At 39.2% G+C, this 22,763-nt stretch overlaps 1 protein-coding gene and 1 long non-coding RNA gene across 2 annotated transcripts in view; one reads left to right on the top strand and one right to left on the bottom strand.

Annotated features, from left to right (window-relative positions):
- ODAD2 (outer dynein arm docking complex subunit 2) overlaps positions 1–10,210 on the bottom strand; it is a 75,816-nt gene extending 65,606 nt beyond the window's left edge. Inside the window, exons 1-7 of the mRNA XM_053957227.1 lie at positions 10,128–10,210; positions 9,262–9,528; positions 7,941–8,098; positions 6,418–6,607; positions 5,750–5,856; positions 5,162–5,298; positions 1,112–1,225 (exon numbers count right to left, since the gene is read on the bottom strand). Of these exons, the coding sequence (XP_053813202.1) occupies positions 1,112–1,225; positions 5,162–5,298; positions 5,750–5,856; positions 6,418–6,607; positions 7,941–8,098; positions 9,262–9,485 (930 nt within the window). The 5' untranslated portion in view covers positions 9,486–9,528; positions 10,128–10,210. The remainder of the gene's footprint in view (positions 1–1,111; positions 1,226–5,161; positions 5,299–5,749; positions 5,857–6,417; positions 6,608–7,940; positions 8,099–9,261; positions 9,529–10,127) is intronic.
- Positions 10,211–11,041: 831 nt separating this feature from the next.
- On the top strand, positions 11,042–22,309 carry LOC128796011 (uncharacterized). Its single transcript, XR_008433699.1, has 3 exons — positions 11,042–11,098; positions 16,450–16,525; positions 20,929–22,309. It is a non-coding gene; the product is annotated as an uncharacterized LOC128796011 (long non-coding RNA).
- The last annotated feature ends 454 nt before the right edge of the window (positions 22,310–22,763 follow it).

Here is a 22,763-nt window from a genome sequence, read left to right as displayed (position 1 = left end):
ATCAAATGAAGCCAAATCACTGCAAATAAATTAAACCAATGTCTAAAAACATTAATATGTTGTCCTATTTATGAAGTGTAAACCAATATGCAGGCATAACATTAAAAAAATACTTGTCTATGAGATAAATAAATAAATTGGAACTTTATACACTTTCAAACAGAACAACTCACAATTCTAATTCCAATACTGTTAATATAAGCTACTGTATATATGTGTATGACTTGGAATGCTCTGTTCTTTCAAAACTGTCAAATATTTGTATTTCAAAAAAGTAAGTTTCAGCCCTACATCCCAGAAAATCAGAACTAGAGGATAAGGAAATTTTGTTGTTAATTACTTCCTTCTTGCAATAATTAAAATTGTTAAAATAATTAAAATATCCACAATGAAACTCTTGACAGGTTTTGGCCTGTAAGGAATTTTACCACCAAGTCATCTGTTAAAACCACACTAGAAATCTAAAAAACCCATAGTTTTATCAGGAACAATGAAACAACTAAAACTGTACTGGTACTGTGCGATTCTAGCTAGTATAGAGCTCTAAATAAAAGCCAAACCACTTGCATTTTACAGTGTCTGAAGCAAGATAAAGTGTGTAAGCTGGATACTTAGCTCTGATATTTAAATCAGACAGCTCTCATAAGAAAGTTGGGTAATTATTTATGTTTGGGTTACAAAGAATGAAAATAAAATTTTAAGTGGTTTTCATCACAGAAAAATACTGTAATGAAAAGCTGACCTTTTCCATACAGATATCACATTTTCCTGCTTTAACATTTCCACTGTTCCATAAAGAACAAGACCAGAAGACAGACAAAACATTTCATGCAAAACTAGAAGCTGACCTCACATGTTGGATCAAACCCCACCAAAAAGTATGATAGCAACACATGAAATGGTGTACTACTTGCTATTTACAAAAGAAACATATTTTTTAGAAAGTGAAATAAATAGAAACTTAAAAAAAAGCTCTGAGTCTTTAAAATTCTTCATTTAATCATAGACTTATCTCTGATAAAGAACATAAACGTTCAGCCAGGTTTACAATGCAATTCCTACCATTGGACATTTGCACAAAGAAGTACACCAAGTATCAATAAATACATACCTGTTTAGCCATATTTTCTACAAATCTAGGTGATCTCTCCCTTAAAAATGTGACTATATCTTTATACAGATCACTTTTTCTTTCATAGTCAATATCTTTACCATTTAGCTGACCCTTAAAAAAAGAATACATTTAAAATTGTTAATAGTTATGCCTTACACAGGTCTGCATCATAATATAGTGCAAAAGAGCACCAAGGTCATATTGTAATGAATTAGATAAAGAAGTCTCATGCTCAGCAGAGTTGACCAAACTTCAGAAATGCTTTGTAAAGATGCATGATTCATCTCCATGGACCCCAACAAATGATCAAGATCTTACACAGGATTTTGCGGGCAATAACCATCAGTTAATTGCACCCTGCGTAGTTCCACTGAAAAGAATTTATGGTTTATGACAAACAATCAAGTAAATATGAGCTTGCCGTGCTCATAGGCACTGTAGTGGCCTAGAGGCCAGCTGCAGGCCTCAAAGTTTAAGTAATTACAAATTATAATGGAAATTTGTGCTCAGTTACATAATAACCTTACTTCGATAATTCCACGGGTAAGGGCAGGCCCAGGCCGTTGGGGACTCAGGCTCCCATTGGCTGTTGGCCAGGAAGCAACTGGCTCAGCCAATGAGGACTAAGCCCATGGGCTCCTTTGCTATAAAAGGAAGCAAGCGCTGAAAAAGGGGAACTGTTGCTGCGTGACCTCAGTGTGGATTGTCCCTGGTCTGTCTCTGAAACTGTGACAGCATGTGGTAATGGGATTTTGAAGTTTATGTTTAAGAAATTGTTTAAAATATTGTAATGGTTTGTTCTTATTCACCCCTGTTAGTTTTCCTAATAGTCTCTCCCCAAAGTTGTTTTCCACCTGTTTCCTGCCTTTCCCCATGTCAGTCCTGGTGTATACCTCCCTTATTTCCAGATCTTTCCCTGTCCATCCTCCAAATCCTGCCCCTGCAGCTCGTCTGTCATTATTTGCTACACCAATTTATCTAGAAGCTTCGTTGTCAGTTATGGTATTTCCTTTCACTCACTGGTATATTAAATACGCACTCTCCCCTTCTCCTTCCCTATTGGTTTTATGTTTACGTATATCCACCCCATACTCCTATCTAGCCCTTGATTTGTTGTCAGGCTGTCTTCCCCTCTGGGGACAGCCCGCCTTTAAAAGTTGCAGTTTTTCTCCACTTCGTGCCTTTTGCCTCTGCCCGCCCTTCGAGCTGCTACACTGTGTTACCTGTGCTGCTCCCTGCGCTGGGAGAAATGAAGACTGCTCGGAGAGGCAAGCAAGGGTCCTTCCCTCTTTCCTTTACCTCAATCCTTCGACGTGGGTCCACTCTTATCGGCCGCTTCTGTCGGTAAGGGACCGCAGGCTGCGGCCGAACCGCCTCCCTGTGCCTGCCGGTGGCTGGGGCGGGGAGCGGCCGCTCGCCCGGGGGAGAGCGGGTGCGAGCTGGCCGGCACCTGCCTCACCCCCCGCTCCTGCGACCCAGGCGCGGCGTCAACTGCAGATGTCTAAAAGGCACAGAAAGTAACGGGGCCCGGCTGCCTGAGCTTTATGAGCTTCATCTATTAAAAATGTGCCAAGGCAAAACTTCCCTGGATTTTTCAACTCTTAGGAAATCAATTTGTGGAGTTATGCCTGACAGACATCAGTCTCTCTTCAAAATGAATATAAGAGCTCTGGTCACCACATAACACATGTAAGGGTGTAGAATGCCCCCGTTCCTAAGAGACAGGAATTTGATCTTACCTCTCTTGTGTGGCTAATAACCTCCCTTAACCCGAACCCTAACCCCACCCCTGTGATACCCTATAAAAACCCCACGATGCTGCCTTTGCCTGGTCTTTTTCTCTCCATCCCGCCCGTCCTCCCTGGGGGGTAATAAATGGATTCTTGAGCTTTCTGAAACAAAGACCCGTCTCGTGTATTCTCATGCCCAGCACCGGCAACTGCACCCCTCTCTGGACATACAATCCCAGTTGTAACACACTGCAACAAATGCTGCAGAATGCGGGCACCCAGTGAGGACAGCACCACTGGCACCCCCTAAGTCTTGCAAGACCCCCATCTTCAAAGGAACATGGGGGTAAAAAGCTTACGGGGAGGGGAATTCCCAGTAAGGGCACCAGCTTACTGGCGATGAGACTGACCTCTACCATCATTCAGCGAGACGCTTATTAACAGCTTCTTCATGGGAGGGAGTTTTTGCCTGCAAAATGACCATTAGATGAACTTTTGTCAACTTTCCCGACACGTCTGCTGCAGCTTATGGACAGTAAAGCCCTGGAGGGTACTTATGGACAATAGCATGTAGTGTGTCAATGCCATAAATCTGTGGTCCCCTCTCCTGTGAACCCCACGTTTTTCAGTTTCTGTGAAGCTGCCCGTATCTTTCCTTACCCTTTTGTTCCTAAGAGTGTGGCAAGGAGTGAAAACTGCCAAGACGGCACAGAGTTGCTACCGTCTCTCCGTCATTCCGTGTCCCTCTCCACCACCCTATCCCCCTTTCCCTGAAGGCAGAACAAGAGACGGAATCTGTCCAGAAGTGATGCAGGAGCACTACCGTCCTCTCAGCATCCTGTATCCACCTTCAACCCGTCTTTCCATATGACCTGTTCCCTACCCGGGATAGTGATGGCCATGCCATCCTGGGCCCTCCTTCCTGAAATGGCACTTACCACGCTGTTCAGGATTCCCCTTTTTCCCGCCAGAGTCCTTCTTTTCCGGTCCCAAACCTCCCCGTTCCCCCCTTCCTGCCACGCCACTGCAGCTGGGCCTGCCCCAGGCCCGCGTGCTGGAGTTGCTCAGCCCCGTGAAGAAATCAGCTGGCCTCGCCACCGCCGCCTGGCACTGGCCCCAGTCCAAGCCCTATGCCCGGGGCCCTCGCCGCTTCCCTCGCTTCACAGTCATCATCATCCAAGATAACAGCACCCATAACACCAGTACCAAAACCAAGACCCAACACTATGTACTGTGCCCCTTGTGAAGAGGAGATCAAAGAACTGCACCCCTTCTGGTGAGAAGATCAAACGCCAAAGGAGATTGAACTATTAACTCATTAAGTAAAAATGTATTAATTTAATCAAGTATCATAATTTCTGTTACTTTATCCTTTGTGATTTAAGTCTGAAATGCTTTTCTATTCCTTGTTGATTTAGCTTAAAAATATTCATTTTGGTTTTATAAACTATTAAGTCATATTCCCAAGAATCCCCTTATTATAAGTTATTCAGCATGCATCGATCAGTTTAAAGACGGGGGAATTGTAGAATGCCCCTGTTCCTAAGAGACAGGAATTTGATCTTACCTCTCTTGTGTGGCTAATAACTCCTCCCTTTACCTGAACCCTAACCCCACCCCTGCGATACCCTATAAAAATCCCACAACCCTGCCTTTGCCCGGCCTTTTTCTCTCCATCCACCCCTCCTCCCTGGGGGGTAATAAATGGATTCTTGAGCTTTCTGAAACAAGAACCCGTCTCGTGTATTCTCATGCCCAGCACCGGCAGCTGCACCCCTCTCTGGACATGATGAACCCAGCTGTACACACTGCAACATAAGGGTCTAAACAAAACCAATCCAAGGGGAAGAAGGGAGCCAAAATGAAAAGGAGAAAAGAGAGCAGTAATTTCTAAAAAGCTTCTTCTGAAAGAAGAAGGAACTGCTTATCATTTGCAAAAAGACCAAAGCAAGCTCTACTAGCCCCACATAATAATACTGCACTGCAGATCAAGAGCAATGAGGCACTAGAGAAGCATTCACAAAGGTACCCACAGGACCTTTAAATAGGAATAGTGTGAAGAACTGTTATTTAAAGACTAATCAAACACTGCTAGCAAAGAGTGCAGGATACACTCCTAGTATAAGACTTATAGAAAAAGCACTTAAAACATATGGGAAAACTAGCATACATTTATCACTGTGGCCTTTCCCTCTGTACCAAAACACTAGTTCTGCAGGTCTTTCAGCCCAAATACAACTACCCTAAACATGACTGAATTTTGATTCTGACACATAAAAATATTCATTGCTCAATGGTATCCTTTATTATTACTTACTCCATTTAAAAACACTCCTGCTGTGCTGCAAGTGATATACAAAGGATCAGTGTCATGTGGTTTGACGACTAAGTAACAAATTTCTCCATGCACTTGTCTCCAGGGAGGAGCTCGGCATCCATTAGAGAACATGTAATCTGCAATCAGTTAGCATCAGTGTTTGTATCCAGTTTAAAAATACTTTAATAGTTATGCTTGATAATTAATATTACACGAATGCAAATCAAATTCCAAAAACAATACCTTGCTCTTAAGAATTCATACTGTTAAGTACTAATCATCCAAAACTCTGTGACCCATGGCCCAATCCAACCAAGAACTATAACTGTGCTTAGCACTTTTCAGCACTTCTCATTTCTCTTCCCCTGCTTCCATTGAAAATATTCATCTAAGTGGGAGATTATTTCTGCACATAAAGGCTGAGGAGCGGCATTTTATATCGGAAAATAGTTTTTATTTTACATTATAACTTTAAGGTAGAAATAAACACTTCAAATGTATTATTGAAATGAATTCAGAAAATTTTAGACAGAATTCAAGTACTTTAATAAAGGTCTATGTAAATGTGAGATACGATCAGATTTGTACCTGATGTATATTCCAGTGATTCCAGTACAGTATCTTCTCCTTGCCCAGAGAAATTCTTGAGAAGATTCACTTCAGTATTTACAGCAGCTGGATTTAGTCTTACATCTCTGCAATTAATAGAAAATGGTCCAATATGTATTCATGCAAAAGGACGTACTCAGAGAACTGAAGAGACTATTACAAAGTATTTTTCTTATATATTGTCTTAATAGAAGCAACAAAAATATGAAAAGGGGTTATCTTTCATCTTCTTAATTTTATCTATGGGTTAGGGAAATTTTAGTTCCATACCTAATGCAAAGTCCTTGTAACTATGAAACAGATTCAATGTAATACTTAATACAATTCCCTGATGAAGTAAACAGTTCCTTGAAAATATTTAACTGTGACTTTGTTGTTTGTACAAATGACTTCAATTTGCTAACAAAATGCAAAACATCTGCAACAAAACCCCCACACTTGTGGGTACACACTTGCATACCCAAACCTATAGAAAAAAACTTCAGAAAAAAAGGTTTTTCATTAACTTAGCTAACAGTGAAAGTTATTTCCATAAATTTCTTTGTCACACCAAAAACACATGTTGTGGGTTAAAACCAATCTGATTTAACAATAAAACAAAAAAATGCACTGGCTGAGTGCTTAGCTTCTATTTGAAATGCACTTACTGTGAAATCTGTTTCAAACAACTATTAAGCAGTTGCAAATCCAGCTGATGAAGAAGAAGAATGATTTTCATTTTCAATTCTGTTTCAAGATCTTTTTTCACTCTGTCAAATAAATGCAAGATGGACATGTCTTCTCCTTCAACAGTCCCATATTCAGGGCCAAGAATTTTCACTACAGGATCTCTATTAGCTGTTAACATGAAACAGAATCATGTTATGTGCTGCTTTGTTTAAAATGATCAGGTAAGACAAACTCTTTTTTATTTCAATTGCTCAATGATTTTGAGGCTATTAATTTACAATTTAAAGTTATAATTTGCATAGCTATTCATCAAACATTACTGCATGATGTATTCTTTTGTATCACTCTACTGTAATTTAAATGTACAGTTAAGACTATGAAAACATTAAGAACAAAAAGATTTTTTTCTTAACAAACATATTGCTTTTCAAAGCAAAGATTAAGATTCATTCAACCAAGGGGTGAAAATTAAATAGTTCCCTTTATCAACAGTCCCCTTATCCAAAAATATGCCTGGCTGAATTCCAATGCAGGAAATCAGTGGGCTTAACTCACGGAAAATTGATCATTTTGAAAATACAGTTTAGTGTTAAGAACATCTTTAAGCTTTTCTAGCAGCATTCCCAATGGCCCCATTACTTCCTCAGCTATGCCAGCTGTTCTTCTTAGTAAACAGTGATATAACTGCATATCAATGTGTTTTACAAAACCATTTTGCTCTGTTCCTGCAAATGAAGTCCCATGCATCTGTGAATGGCTCTGCATGATACACTGTCCCTAACATTCATGGCTGATCAGTGACAGGACCCATGATTAGATGGCTCTGAAACTTGATCCAATATGAGCATTTATATTTTATTAAGGCAGATGCAATTTCTATTATTATCAAAGAATATCACTGATTTCTTCTACCTCCAGGCAGGAGAAGGATACCCAGTTTAGCATACCAAGAGTCTTGTCAGTTTGAAAATTTTGGACTTGAAGATGACACAGTAGAAGTACTCATACCTGTATTTTTAAGCCATTGTGAGAAGGAATTTGGAAGTGCTCACAGTGAACCTTTTACAGGTAAGAAAACCTTAAGCATATTATTTTTTTTGGCTATCTTTAAAGGATGTAACACTTTAAAGAAGTATTAAACTACATATATAGGAAAACCTGTTATTAACCTCAAATAAAACATTCATTTTTCTTCCAAAACTTAAACCTATTGTATGTTGCAATACCTGGGATATTATTGAGTATACATGAATTTGTATATGAGATTCAACAGTTTTATTTTAACTTTATTCCAAATTTCTGGGTTATTAATTTCAGTGTAAATAACAGAAAAAATAGAAACTCCATTACATTCTGGGATCAGCACTTTTAGCCACCTTCATGAATTAACACCTCATATACTTAAAATGAAGGCATACCTTCCTTTCTGAACATTTCATAAACATGAACTGAAGACACATACTTCTTAAGAAAGAGAAGGAAAAAAACAAAGAAAGAAAACCTTCAAGGCATGCCTGTGCTTCCTTTAACTTTTTTCCCATAGCAATTCGTAGCAAACAGGACAGCTGGTCAAAACTGCGAACTCGGAGAGTTGATGCTGAGAGGATAAGCATTGGTTGGCCATCTTTACCTTTGGCTTGAGACTGAACAGCTGCTTCACTAGAAAAAAATAAATTTTATCTTTTTAAAATAAGAACTTTAATTGAGAAGAATATTGAATGTTATTCAAGCATCACATGATAATGCATGATTTACAATTTCTTTAAACTGTGTTTTAGAAAACTTCCAAGGTAAACCAATTTATTCACAGCATATCAGCAGGTAGATAGGCCCAAAGGAGACTGTGACTCCATGGGAAGCCCGCACTAGGGTAGGCTCCTGGAAGGACCCATGGACCTACAGAGAAAGGAGACCATGCTGGAGCAGGTTTGCAGGACTTGGGACACCGAGGGACACTCACTGCAGCAGCCTGCTCCTGATGGACTGCACACCATGGAAGGGACCACAGTGGAGCAGGTTGTGAAGACCTGCAGCCTTTTGGAAGCACTCACACTGGAGAAGTTCGTAAAGGACTGTCTTGTGGGAGGGACCCCATGACAGAGCAGAAGAGTGTGAGGAGGACGAAACGACAGAGAAAAACAAGTAATGAACTTATCTCAATCTTCATTCCCTGTCCCCTTGTGCCACTTGGGGGTAAGGAAGTAGAGAAAATCAGGACTGAAGGAGAGCTTGGGAAGAGGTAGATGTGGGAGGAAGGTAGAAGGTTCTAAGATTTTTTTATTTCTCATTATCCTACTCTAACCTTTGATTGGCAGTAGATTAAATTAATTTCTGTGACTGAAGTCCAGTTTGCTGATGACAGTAACTGGTGAGTGATCTCCCCCTGTCCTTATTTCAACCCATGGGCCTTTCATTGTACTTTTCTCCCCCATCCCCCAGGAGGGGGAGCAGCTTACTGGACACCTGGCAACCAGCTAAGGTCAACCCACCAAACAGGAGCAACCCCCAACACTAAGAGAAATGACACAGCTTATCACTGCTAGACACATGTTGTAAAAATCTTGGGAATAGACAGGGCATGTTGTATAAGATCACTGGCTAAACAGGTCTGCATCACAAACAAGACAGAATTGTCTCAAGCTCTCAAAAAGTGTGTTTTTGCACTCTACAAATTTTAGCTCAAATTTTTCAATATATATCAACAAAACCTCCACCTGTTTCAGCCTCCCAAATACATTAAAGTTTTGTTTATGCTCAATGAGGACAATATTTCTTCATAGTTCACCATCTGCATTTGAAAACACACTGCAATTCAGACTTACTTGATCTCATAACCCTCCCCAAATACTGAAGAGTCCAACTGCGTTTTCCACTCAAGGGGTTCTCTGAAGACAAATGCTGCTTCCTGAGGATGCTTAGTGCTGAAGTCCTCTACAAACTGAACAATTTGATTTAAAAGGGCTTTGTTCAAAGGGGTGATTTCCAGAGTGCCAGTTCCAGAGCCAGCAGCAGTCCACTGAGCCGCTCTCGCCAATGCCACTCCCATGGTCTTGGTCAGTGTCACCGGAGCCCACCTTGGCCACGAGACCCTGTCACAGAATGACCAAACCGAGCTCTCAAATCCTCAAATATGCTGTGGCTGCTATGATTTGAAATAAACCTATCTAGGAAATAATAGATTCTTTTAACTCATTTAAATCCCTGAAGAGGGGAAGGGGGACTTGATGAAAATAACTTGCAAATTTTAAAGAAATGAAGAAATCAGGTGCAAACACTGATTATTTCATCTTAATTCCCGCTGCTATTAGAAATTCTGGCAGCCGACAGCAGGAGGCCTCCGTTGAGGCTGTAGCAAAATTATCCTCCTGTTAAAAGCCCCCTGTGCAGGCAGGCGGGCAGACACGGCCCCCACGGCGCCCCGGTGCTTTCCCCGAATGGCGGACAAAGGGGGTCAGCCCCGCCTGCCCAGTTCGGGGCAGGCCGAGGGGAAGCCGCCGAGGGGAAGCCGCCGAGGGGAAGCCGCCGAGGGCCGCCCGAGTGCGCCGAGCCCTGGGCGGCCTCGGCCGTGTGGGGAGCGCGGGGCAGGGTCTAGGGTGGGAACGGGAGGCAGCCGGGAGCCGAGGGCCCGGAGCAGGGACACAGCGGAGCCCGGGGGTCGCACGCAGCCCGCCCGATGCTCGGCCCTCACCTCGTCCCGGGCCAGCCGCGCCGCGCCCCGCTATGGCCGGCGGCGTTGCCGTGGGGACGGGCCGGCGTTACCGGGACAGCGGGAACAGCCGCGGCCCCGGCCGGCATTCCTCGTCGGAAGGGAAGGGGAGCGACATTTGAACTCGTGAAGCGGGCTGTGTGCTCTCGGTGTAGAGTTAAATAATGCAGTAACTAGAGTTGTCTTGCACCAGAGGTTAAAGGGAGACCACGGAAGCGTTTTTAGCTTGAATTTTAGCCCGCTTAGTACAGCTTTAGTACAGCTTAAACCTTTCCCTGGCTATCAGCGGCTACAGGAAAACAGCTTTAATAAATAAAGGTTAAGATTGACCACTTTTAGTTCTTGAGGCACTGTGACAGATCATGCTTGAAATGCTCATTGTTAAAGGAAATGTAATGCATAATTTGTGTTTGTTTAAGGAAGCGAAGGAAATAGGTATGGGCAGTGCTAGTGAATAAAGTCCTTTCACATACTGAGGACAACACAGCACTGTACACTCACAAATAGACAGCCCCAAACACAGAATGGAAATCTACACTATTCCCCAAATTCTGTTATCAATCTATGTGTTGTTGAATGAGCCATCACTCTGGATAAATTTTTGTTACAAAGTTCCTACTGAACTCATCATTGTCTCTTCTTTTATACCACTGAGCCAAAAAGAATTATATTCTCTGACTTCCCTCTTGCAAATTACTTATCCAGTTCTGCTATTTGTCTCCATCAAAATCCCTATCAGATGATAAAAATTGGACTTAGATTTGCCTTAGGAAGGAATGGCTACCTGCTGTACACTGACTGAAGCTGGGAAGCTCTGGTCAGCACTACAGTATATGTGTCCTTATGAAGGCACAGGAAAATAATCCTTTTGAGGATAGTCGAGCAGAAGTACCCAGCTTCCAACACCACAGAGTCAACTTAGTCAAGAGTTATTTTACAGAGAAATCAGCCGGGTAAGAAACTTCTAATAATGAGGAAGGTCATGGGATGTATGTGGGGTGTATCTCATGGAATAACAGTATGGGATTAGTACAAATTTTTGGATGGAGATGATTGTCCATATACATTTGATTTACCAAAACTTTCAAGCAGTAACTATGTATAAGTACATGCAATCTGCACAGCAGTGGTTTAAGAATAGTACTGGCTTTTCTTGCTTTACTTGTTAACTTAGAGAAGATAGAAAATTACTAATTTTATTAGGTTAAACTGAAAGAGAATTTTTTTTAGTTAAAAGCCTGGTTAAAGACTTAATGCAGTTTGTTTTCTGTATGGAATACTATATATGAATGCATTTCCAGAAGTGATTAAATATCTTCATTTTACTGAAGTAATGACTCTTTAAAAATTGATTTTGAGGGCAGAAGGTGCAAGAAACAAAATGTGAAAGGGAATAAAAGTATCCCTGCCATGGGAGGTGGGGAGTGAAGACAGTGAGTTTTCACACAGAGCTGAGTATTTTAAGCAAGAAGTCGGTGGAGTAAGAAATAGAATTCCTAAATGAGATCACTCTCTTCCACTGAACTGCAAGAAGAAAAGATATTTCAATGGCAGAGATAAATGGGATGGTGTGCCCTCAAAGGCTGTGCATCTCCACTGGCCATAAAAGGAGCTTTGGTAACTAGCTCAAGTTTAGTTACCAGTGGAACTTTCAGTGGGAACAGGTAAGTCAGAAAATGAAAAAGCAGAGCAGATTCTGCAAGCTGCAAGTGAGGAATGCTGCTGGGATCGGGTATTAGAAGCAATGCCTATGGATGCTCAAGAGTCAGAGGTTTCCCACTTGTTTCTTTGTGGCTGGCAAATGCAGAGTTTGTAGTGTAGGAGTTCTAGGAAGACTGCTCTAACTCTTCTGAAGCCTAGAAACCATCTGGTTTAATTTATAAACTCATTTTGTATGACTAGTTTTTGTGTATTTTTTTCTTGTACAAACATTGGTTCTTTACCTTATTTTCAATAGCTACTTTTCCTCCACAGAGTTTACACCCATTTTCTATGTTAGAATATTTTCTCCTAGATTTAACTTTGTTTGGCTAAACCAGTTCAGTTCCTCTAGACTCAGACTGCAAGTTCTTAATTTCTTTTACCATCTTAGTATCCCTAATTGCCCTGTGTTCCAGTCTGAGCTTTTTTTATGAAATAGATTCAACACTGTTTCTAAAGATCCTTTCACCAAATTCCATTACAATGGCATTAATAGTCTTCATCTCTTTTGGAAACTCCTCAGTCACTACATTCTAGGATTACAGTTGGTTTTCACATTTGGGGATTGTTGTCACCTTGTAATGGAATAAATCAACCAATTTTTAATCCATTACTTTTATTTTCAGCTGATGAGTTTGCAGCTTTCTGCAGGATTTGAGCATATAATATTGCAGTTTGCCCTCATAAAATCAAATTACACTTCTAAACAAAAGAAATATTTATAGCATGTGGTCTCTATGTTTTGGTCCCCATCCTCTTCCTCTTCTACAAAGTAGTTTTTGAATCTAATATTAAATTTGAAACATATTTCATAGAGGGTTGTGGTCTTGAAAATAATGAATTGACATGAATAATTTCTGTTCCTGCTGGTAGTCTCTGTGCTCTGTAGTTTTTTGCATATTTTCAGACATGTATCAGCTCTAGCAAGTCATTGCTGCAGTTACTGCATTGGTATTTGAGCTCTGGGTTATTCCCTTGGCTACATTCAGGCATATCTTGCTGGATGACAAGGAATCTTGCCTTCTTATGTCAGTTATCACTGAAAAATAAGTACTTAGGTACTCCCTCATTTACCTAGTACAAGAGTATAAATGGATGTCTTGGAAGAAAATTTTGCCTGAAAGCTAAAACGTTAAGTAATTACTTAAAGAAATATGAAAGTACTCTCTTGGTGCCCCAAAATCAGTGTGCAAAAAAATTGCAGGCAATAAAGCTGCAATGTCAAAACCAGCTCGCTCAGGAACTGCATCCACCCAGAGATTGCATTTGCACCATGTTTGGCTAATTCTGTAAACTAGTAGTAGTACATTTATGTAGGAATGATTTTTTTCTCTGTTATTTTTACATTTTGAATGTAAAAGACATTTTATAAAACAGTAGGTGAGATGTTTGCCAGTAACAAAAGATGAGATCATTTCTTACTGGCACAAAGAAATGGGGAATATGAAGAATTTGTTAACATGGAGAGTAAGGCAAGTGGAAATTTTTTTTACAATCTAAAAGTTGCAGCCAGAGTGCGCAAGCAATTTTTCATGTATATTTTTCCTCACATTATTATAGAGGAGGGTGTAAATTATTACTGTTGAAGCAGAACAGTAAAACCCATTGAAAAAAAAAATTGTAGAGGCTTACATAAAATAAAAAAGGTCAATCATACCAGCTAGTCCTCCTGTTAAATAGCAGTTTAGCTGATCAGCTTCATGGGAAGTTTGTCAGAGGCTGAAAATCAGCAGAAAACAATATAATATTAATCAATTTACTTTTCTTGTTCATTAGCTTGCCTTTCTTGCAAAATTTACATACTTTTGGCATTCACAAAAAAATCCTGAAGTCCTACTGTTTTGATGTAAAGTGTTTAACAATGCTTTTATTTCATTTTGTATCAGTACAAAGGCACCGAGGTGCCTGGGGTTCTTAACAAGCATTTTTATGCATCTTAATTGCTGGTAACCTGTTTTTGTTTGTTGTTGTGTTTTGGTTTTTGTGTGTGTTTGGGTTTTTTTTTAACTGAGGAGTAGTGCTTTGTGGAAAGGCAGGGTTTCAGCTCAAGAGGTGATGTACATGAGAATACAAAATGAAGCAGAGGACATGATGAATTGTTGTCTTTTTTTTTAAGCAAGATTCTATGGAAAACAATGTTTAAAACCTAATCTTTAGAAAAAAAAAAGGACTACTGATTTTTCACCCAGTCTCTGATTTCTGTGTTGTGTTCCCCTACTTATATCTTGTTTACTGAGTAATTACTGCTTCAAAAAAAGGACAGATTATTTGCAGTGAGGATTTTTCAGACTTGGACATTGTGCAGTACACTCTCTTGGGCCTAAAAATTAAGAAACAGAAAAGGATACTTTTCAAATGGGACTTCATGCAAGGGGCAGAGGTATGCAAGGGTGTGCATGGGTGTCTGGCAAAGAAAGAATTACTAAAAATCTTCAAAGAAAATAAGGAAGGGACAATATTTTGGTTAACGAGTGATAGATTGAAAATATCTGCACAGTTATTTTCTAAACAATGACAATAACAGAGATTCTGCTGCTCTTTTTTAGAAATGGCTTCCAGATGGGATTCATGTTTTACAGTCCAAGATTGAATGTGATTTAATCAGCTTCTATCAGTAAAAATTATATTTCAGAATGTGAACTGTGTTACTAGACTTCCATTTGTAGGTGGCCATTTATTCCCTTTTGTTGAATTCTGTTTACTACTACCCAGAATTTTTGAAGATTTTTGAGTATAATTTGAAAGAAATTATCAGTCTGGTCTAATAACTAGGTGACTGTAACTGTGTCATAGTAATATTTGGAATACTAGGTTAGAAGACTGCAGTTTTGAAAGATGCAGCAAATTCATTCATTTGTTTTCTTTGTAGCATTGAGAAAAAAAAAAAAAACAGGTCAGGTTATTAGAGGCCCTAAGATGGTGGTATGTCACTTCAGTGAAACTTAGGTTGTTTTTTCCTGGGTTTCTAATACTTTAGTAGGGAATAATTACATTCAAAGATTTTACTTTTTAATCCCTAATTATATTTTTATATCATCAACTTAAATTCCCTTTTCATATAATATTTTGCCTTGAAATTTTTGCAAAAATATATGTGTGTCTAATAATACTGAGGGAGGAAACTTTGGAGAAAGCTATTCTGAAGCAGGTTTTTCTAAGTATATGAATAAATTTGGAATTGTTTTAAAATGCTAATTTTAACAGGTGAAGTCACTAAAGTATTGACTCAATGAGACACCTTAACTTGTTCATGTACTCGTACAACCCTTACACACAGAAAGCATTAATGGCTAATTCTCTTTATTTTTATGATTGATCCTTCCTTGAAAAAAAACCATATTTTGCCTGCATTAATCCAGGGAGAAATAATATCTATGCATTTTCATGTACAGATAAAATGCATTTGCTAGAACTAGTTAATTGTTCTGACCTTAATAGTTTAGCAATTCAGTGTCAATGGAAACTACTTGTGTCTTTTAAATCTTGCTTATTAGTGAGCTGAATTGGTTTTGTGAGTAGATTATAACTATAAAGTTAGCACAGTTTCTGTGCAGCAATCAGAAGGATATAGCAGCCTTTTAAGGCTGCAGTGTAAATCAGGCATTTTAATTCACACTATAAAAATTAATGGAACTTTAGCAGTGATACTTTTCTCCAAAGTAGTAGAGATTAAATTAAAACAAAACAAAGCAAAACAAAATCAAAGCAAGAATACGTATCCAAAACAGTGTGTGCCAAGTGTAATGGACCAAGTGATAACCCTGCAAATTACTCTAAGGTGGATGTATCCAGAAAGACTTTGCACCTTTGCAATTTTGAAAGGAATTCAACTTTCTGGCAAGTAAAAATAGAGAATTGTTTTTGAATGTATGCAGAAAACCTGCTAGCTACACTTTTTAGTTATAGGCTTAGCTTCTGGTGCTAGACATTTGCAATAATTTGATATTAAAAGCAATACTGCAGACAGCATGTCTTGTACACAACGGACAGTGGTTTTAGCTTTCAAACATAAAACAGCATTTTTAGCTTTTAAACATAAAACCTTTGCAAGTGAATGCTACTGACGTGCTCAAATGCCTTTTGCTTTCTTTGTAGTTTCTATAAATTGCCTCCTTTTTCAAGGAGAAAAGGAAAAAATGATTGGGCTGTTTGTTTTGTGGTGGGAGTGTGAAAAGGAGATTGTTTTAAAATTAGAAATAGAATGTCATAAGTAGTCTCCAGTTATGAATTTCTTTTCCTAGAGAAAAAATGGGAGTTATTGGTGAAAAGCATTTTGGACAGTAATGTGGAGATATTAATCAGGAGAGAAAGTTTGACTGTTTCTTGAAGAGCAGATTCTCACACGAGGTGCGAATATGAACACAAAATTTCACGACATGGTTAGACAGAAGGTTAAAATACTTCCTAGTTATTCAGCTCCCAGTACTGTTGTAGCCCCATTTCACTCCTTAGGTAATCACCAACAGTAATTCTGGATAATTCCCTGCATAGTTTTTACAAAACTAACATAAAAATAAAAGTAAAAAAAATTATCATTTTTCCCCTGTTATATAATCAGAAAGAAAGCCAAGACTGACATCAGGGCGCTTTCTCTTCTTTGTAGGTCATTTCAAGGCAGAAATTCAAGCACCTTGGAGCAATCACTGGTTTTGAAGAGACTGCTTCGATCATTTATGGTGGTACGGTAATATTATATGGGAAAATGTGAAATTGTGAGAGGAGTGCAGATCAGAATAAAGCCAAATCGCTACAGGGTTTGAGCTGCAATTGGCTGTAAAATTAATATGGAGCAACAGTTGGATGTTGCAAGGTTGAGCATTAATCCAGTGCCTGGTAGAAAAAGAATGTATTTATCTAAATTTCTGCTTCATAGTGATTGCACTGTGTGAGCTATTAAACAAAGCAAAATAAAAAACCAATTCTAAGTCCACAGAATATGTTTGATGAATATGACATCTTCACTCAACTTGGATGAAAATGAAGTCCTGCATGGATGAGAACAGTGATTATAGCTCCATTCCAAATCCTTTTACAGTAGAAGTTCAATTTGTGGAGGAAAGTTGCCGTTTTATCAAAATTATTTTTATTGAGAGAAGGAGAAATGTGTGTTGCATATACATGTCTTGCATAGTGTACATTCTGATACAGTTAATTCAGCCAATTTTCTGGTATTGTTCTCAAGATCTGTGCTATGGATATTAGAGTCCTCCATATGGGTACATTTTTCCTCTGATTTTTTCCATTTCTTTTTCTGGTAATAACTGTATACATTCAAGTATTTTAATTTAAATTTAGGATCATTAAGGTTCTTCTGGAGGATCTGGAGCTGTGCCACAGTTAGGTAGTTAGGTATTTTATTGTAGAAGGAGTGGCATGTAGCTCTTATATTTTTGTATTTTAACTCAAGCAGACACAGAGATTAAAACTATCTAGTTTTTAAAACTCTTACTTTTCTATCCAATTTATGCATAAATTAATCTTTTAGCTTATTAAAACAGCTGTTGATTTTCAGCAAGCCTTCAACTCTGAATGTAAAATTCGGGGGCTGAAGCAGGCCACTTCTTCAAAATGCATGTATATGTGCTGTGTTTAGATTTGGGAAGAACAAGATTGTATATTTTGAATGTAATTTTTTCCTGGAATATCAAGTTAGCATGTACTGCTGTGGTATTGAAAAGCTTGCTGATTATGATGCCAAAAGACTATCTTGCTAGGAAGTTTGAAATAATTTCTGAGAGATGAAAAGAGATTCTGTCCCTCCTGGAATATTGTATATGGCGAGACTTTAGTATCTGCACCTATGGTCATCGATGGATTTCTGTCTTTGATTTCATGGGATGAAAGATTTGGTCTATTAACAGTACTGTCAGAAAGCAGGCAATAAAACTTCATTTTTCCAGTCTTAAAAAAAAATGTAGGTCCTGTGACATTCTAAAACATACTTTAGTTATTAATGACATTTTTCTTCTGAGACTTCAGTGTGAAAGACTTGTGATCTGTTAGGATTTTGGTAAAGCCTTTCATGCTGGAAATAAGGATGCCAAAGGTCAGTAGAAATTCGGCTTAAGAGTCTGAATAAATCTATACCCATTAGCAGTTCGCTACTGCTGTCAGTAAATAAATAAAATAAACAATAAAAACATATTTGACTATGGCAAGCCTAAACTGATGCTCTTTAGTGATTTGTTTATTGTAGTCTTTTGATGTTCTTGTTCAGTAATACCACCAAATTTTAAGCAATGATGTTTAAGAATTAAAGATGTTTTATGCCATTAAAATAAATAAGTGCAGAATAAAATTTGAGGATCTGAATCTGCATATTTTTATGCAAGCAGTCTTTTGCATCTACTACAAACTGTGCTGCGCTGCGCTGTGCTGTGCTGTACTGCACAGTAAGTCCAGCGAAGAAATTGGTGCCAAAACTGGCTCATGGACTGGGAGCAGGGTAGCCTATTTGTGCAGTGCTTTGTCAAAGCTAATTTACTTTGCTAAAAACCAGGGTAAATTAGACAGTTTGCAGCATTAAGCAATGTGGTTAAACTGCTTCCAGTTCCCCGAGCTGGCTCCTTTTGAGCTGCTTTGGGTATCTCTCCACAGCACCGTGTTGTGCAGCACAGCTATGCCCTGACTAAAACTGATGTGTGTGAAATTTTATTCATGTAAGGAAGGATTGATGAATCATACTCATCCTCTCTTCTGCAGAAATTCAGTCCTCAAATACAGGCAGAATGTACAACTAAGCATGTTTTCAAATAACTACAGTATAACTGTCATTCCATTTGACCTCAGAAATGTGATTCTCTGGGTAAACACAGAAAATGGAGGCACCACAACTGATTGTAATTAAATATAAGTAGCTAAGCACAGATCTGTGGTATAAATAGATGTGTTACGGCTGACAGTTAAAGTTTGAGTTCAGTTTACGTGTGAGCCTTTGCATTACTCATGTAAATCAATGTTCTCACTTACAAGAGAAACTTCATAATTTACCACTACCCATAAAGTAGCCTCACTGTAATCAATAGTGATTCCTATATGGAATTGCTGTGCAGAGCAACGTTTCTTCCATCCATATCCTCAGTATGATTACTGTATGGTTTGGCACCAAGACAGAAAAATATTCAGTGAGCTCAGTAGTTTTCTGCGTGGAAGGACTTAGTTGTCCTAATTTGGTACAAAAATTCCGTTCAGTTTAAAGTAAGCTAAACTGGAATTAAATACTCCACATGGGGAAGGATTGAGTAGAATCTTCAGGGGGGCAAATTATTTGCAATCTCACTCTATTGAGACTTTACAATTAAACCCAGCTTTATTTTATTCTCTGTAGAAATAGAATACAGTAATTAGAAATACTTCATGTTGTCTACTACACTGGTAAGTATAAAGGATGATCTGGTGATGTCTGCTTTTGGTGATAATTATATATGCTGTGTTTGAGACTGAGAGCAGACCATATTCAAATACATACAAAAACGTTTTACAGCTTTCAGATTCTGTGAACATGCTGCACTGCACACACAGACATTCTGTACTCAGCTCTTGTGTCTGCCAAATAGGAATGGTGAGTGTGGAGGGGTTTCTGAACTCTTCCACTTCTTTTGGAGCCTGGGGGTGCCTGTGTCGCTGCAGGGCTCTAAGGCAGTCTCCCAAGGCTCCTCATGGAGCTCCAGTCCCTGTCCAGTGGGACTTCCTTCTATGAAACAAGCTGAAGCTTTGCACAGTCAGGCAGGGACTCTGAAGCATGCAGGAACTCAGCTCCTCTGTAACTCAGCAGATTACTGGACAACTCCACAAGGTAACAGGCAATTGCCAAGAACCCGCGAGCCCCGGACATGAGTGAGATCCATCCTGGAAGCAACCAGTGGTGTCAGTAAGTGGTAGGTGTGCTCAGGGTACCTGGACTGCTTCAAGGAACCAAGTCCAGACTCATCTTTTAGTGGAATTACAAGAAGCTGAAAGTAGAAATTGAGAGTTCGATGTACTTACAGAAATCTGAGCTTTGGACTTAGCAGACTGGAGTAAAACAATGGAGCCAAGTGAATTCAGATTTTACAGTCAGTAGAGCAGAGCTTTTCCGAATCACTTTTGTGGATTTGGATTGCCTGACCACTTTTGGTGCCTTGTGTACATCCTGAGTGTATAATCTGTGTTCCAACAAAAATATAGGTTACATCTCAAATAAACAAAATTTAGAAAATAGCTGGATTTCCATTGTAGTATGTAGTGTTTCTGATTACTAAAGTAAAAAAAAAAAAAATCCTGTAATTTTCTAGTCACCTATGTAACTAACACCTCTGGTGGAATGGAGCATACCTCTTCCAGTTACATAAAACAGGCACTCCCGAATGTATTGTTTTAAAAATATGTGATTAACTAGTGGGGGAATTGAAGAATTTTCCAATAAAATATGGTGAATATGCAAAATAAATAGCACTCCTAAAGAGCAAATTGTAATTGTCCTTGGCACTGGATTACATGAAGGAATGAGAATATTTAAGCTGACAAAACTATACTACAGAAATCTGTGGAGTTATCTGCTTTCTTGTTCTCATTTTTCCATTTCACATATGCCTTTGCCCATCTTGATAGAAGGATGGTTTCCATACAAAATTCATTCTTTTCATGTAATGAAAATGTAATGATGCATAAGATCCACAATACAACCATTACACTTTATTTTGTGTTTAAGCAGAAGAATAACTTCATTTCAAGAAGTATCTTCCCATAAAGTGTCCTATTGGCCTTTTCAACTTTTATCAACAGAACAGTGATTCCTTTTAGCTGTACTGTTAACCTTTTGTTTTGCACTTTATGGGAAAACACAGGTTACTGAATCTTTAACTTTGCATATGGCCAGTAAAAGCATACAAGTATTCACAATATTGCTTTAATAAGGACTTCTTCAGTAACTGCTCAGTGACATAATAGCATTTCCATTTAAAAAGATAAAGAAGAAATATGAGGCTAGACAAGTGCTAAACAGTAACTTTACTACTTCTCAGCTTAGCAGATGTATCTAAAACTCAGCAATTGCTCACAAATACTGCACTTGTATTTAACTAGAAATATGCTCTTATTTTAGGTACAGGAAAGGACAAGTTTAAGAAGGACAAACCCCTTCAAGCTGTTCTTCAACACAGAAATCAAAGTCACGAAGATTTATCTTTGTAATCCCTGCCTCCACTATGCTTGCCTGCCTCATTTGGATGTAGGCTGCCTGCTTTCTCAGTGTTCAGCACAGCTCCCACTGCCTACAGTTTGCAGTGGCACTTCTACAAATTACTCCTCCATACCAAGCACCATGAAAAACAGAATTAACAGCCATGTGTGCAAAGTGACTCGTATCACACAGGAAATCTGTGGCAAAGGCAGGGATATTATTTGGTTCCCCAGAGCTGCACTCATGCCTTAATCATGAAAACATGTTCTCTTCTCTGCAGTTGTCTGCTTCATTCACTGTGTCCTTCCAACAGCTGCAACAAAGTACAGGTTGTACAGAGCACATTCACTTTTACTATGCCGAGATTCGTCCTCTAGCACAGGTCCCTTCTGTGTGCTACACAACACAGGAGGCCACAGAAAACTCCCTCTGCCCAAAGGAATCTCACAGTTTCCTCTGCCTCACCACTGGCATAATCCACCAGAACTCTTGTCCTTTTTTCTTCCTCTTATGCCACCAGGAGAGCTGGGTGCATGGACTAATGGGATTCCCGATCCAATTCCTGCATGTAATCAGGCCCGACTGCAGCTGCAGTGAGCAGCAGGATCAGGGAAAACTGTTTTGAACGCCAGTAGCCCCAGGGCTGGAGCATGCCCAGATGTTTCATGGAATGGCTCTGGCAGACCAGTCGCACACAGGTGTTTATTGGCTTGAAGTAAAAGTCAGGAATACCAGGAATAATTCATCCACCACTTGGCTCTTCAAACAGAACAGGAATGAGCACAACGTGCAAATCGAAACGGCAGATAACGGCGGCTCTTAGCTGACACACACACACACTTCACCCACGGAGCCACTTGCAGGATGAACTTTTTCTTTTCCTGGAACAAACTCATTTTAGTTATGAAAACTGATTATGCATATTGTGAAAGGCATGCAGCCAAGCAAGTGTAAAATTCTGTTTTTCACTAATATCTATAATATTTAGGAACAAGCCATGCTGCTGCTAAATGCAAACACAAGTCTGCTTAGAAACGTGATTTGCAGTTTACTTTCTCTTCATATTTAAAAGCTATTCCAAAGCAAAACAAACCTAACTGGATCAGAAGTAGCATTGTGTACTTAGCTTAAATATACTGATTTTCACACTAAAATTACTTTAGGAAGCGAAGGCTTGCTGTATGTGACAAATCAAAGGAGAAATGTAAGAAACTTTTCCTGAGAGGTTCGCTACTCTGCACAGCAGAAGCTCTGCTCAGCCTCTCCGTGACCTGGGCTCCGCACGATTTATTGGTTATCTTTAATAAAGTGAAATCCAAGCGCCTTTTCTGTTTTGTTACTTCCATTTTAACACCAGCAGTAGCAGACAGACAGACAAAGTTTAGTTTTAGCCTGGGAGCTAAAAGAAATACTTCTAACATACATATGTGCTGTTACAGTCTGACTTATAAATGCTCAGTAGTAAAGTCAGCAGGAATTGAGCACTAAAACTGGAGAAGAGTAAATGGAAAGAGATCCTGCTGTATTTGCAGACTTGTGGTAATAAGGAAAGCACTCCTGACTGCTCTTGGAAACTTGTCATGTAAGTGAATAAGGGGAGAGGTCAGGCAGTGATGGACTGCTCTGCTAGCCTGAAATGGGGGATTGCATCAAATCTAAAAAACCAAAAACATGCATTTAACTTAAAATGAATGTTATTAAAACAAATTATACCCATCATTCAGAAATGTAATCTGAAAGCACCGTAACTCCTGGCT

The sequence above is a fragment of the Vidua chalybeata genome, chromosome 1 (assembly GCF_026979565.1).
Source record: "Vidua chalybeata isolate OUT-0048 chromosome 1, bVidCha1 merged haplotype, whole genome shotgun sequence".
NCBI classification, from domain to species: Eukaryota; Metazoa; Chordata; class Aves; order Passeriformes; family Viduidae; genus Vidua; species Vidua chalybeata.
This window is presented reverse-complemented; position numbering and strand designations above follow the sequence as displayed.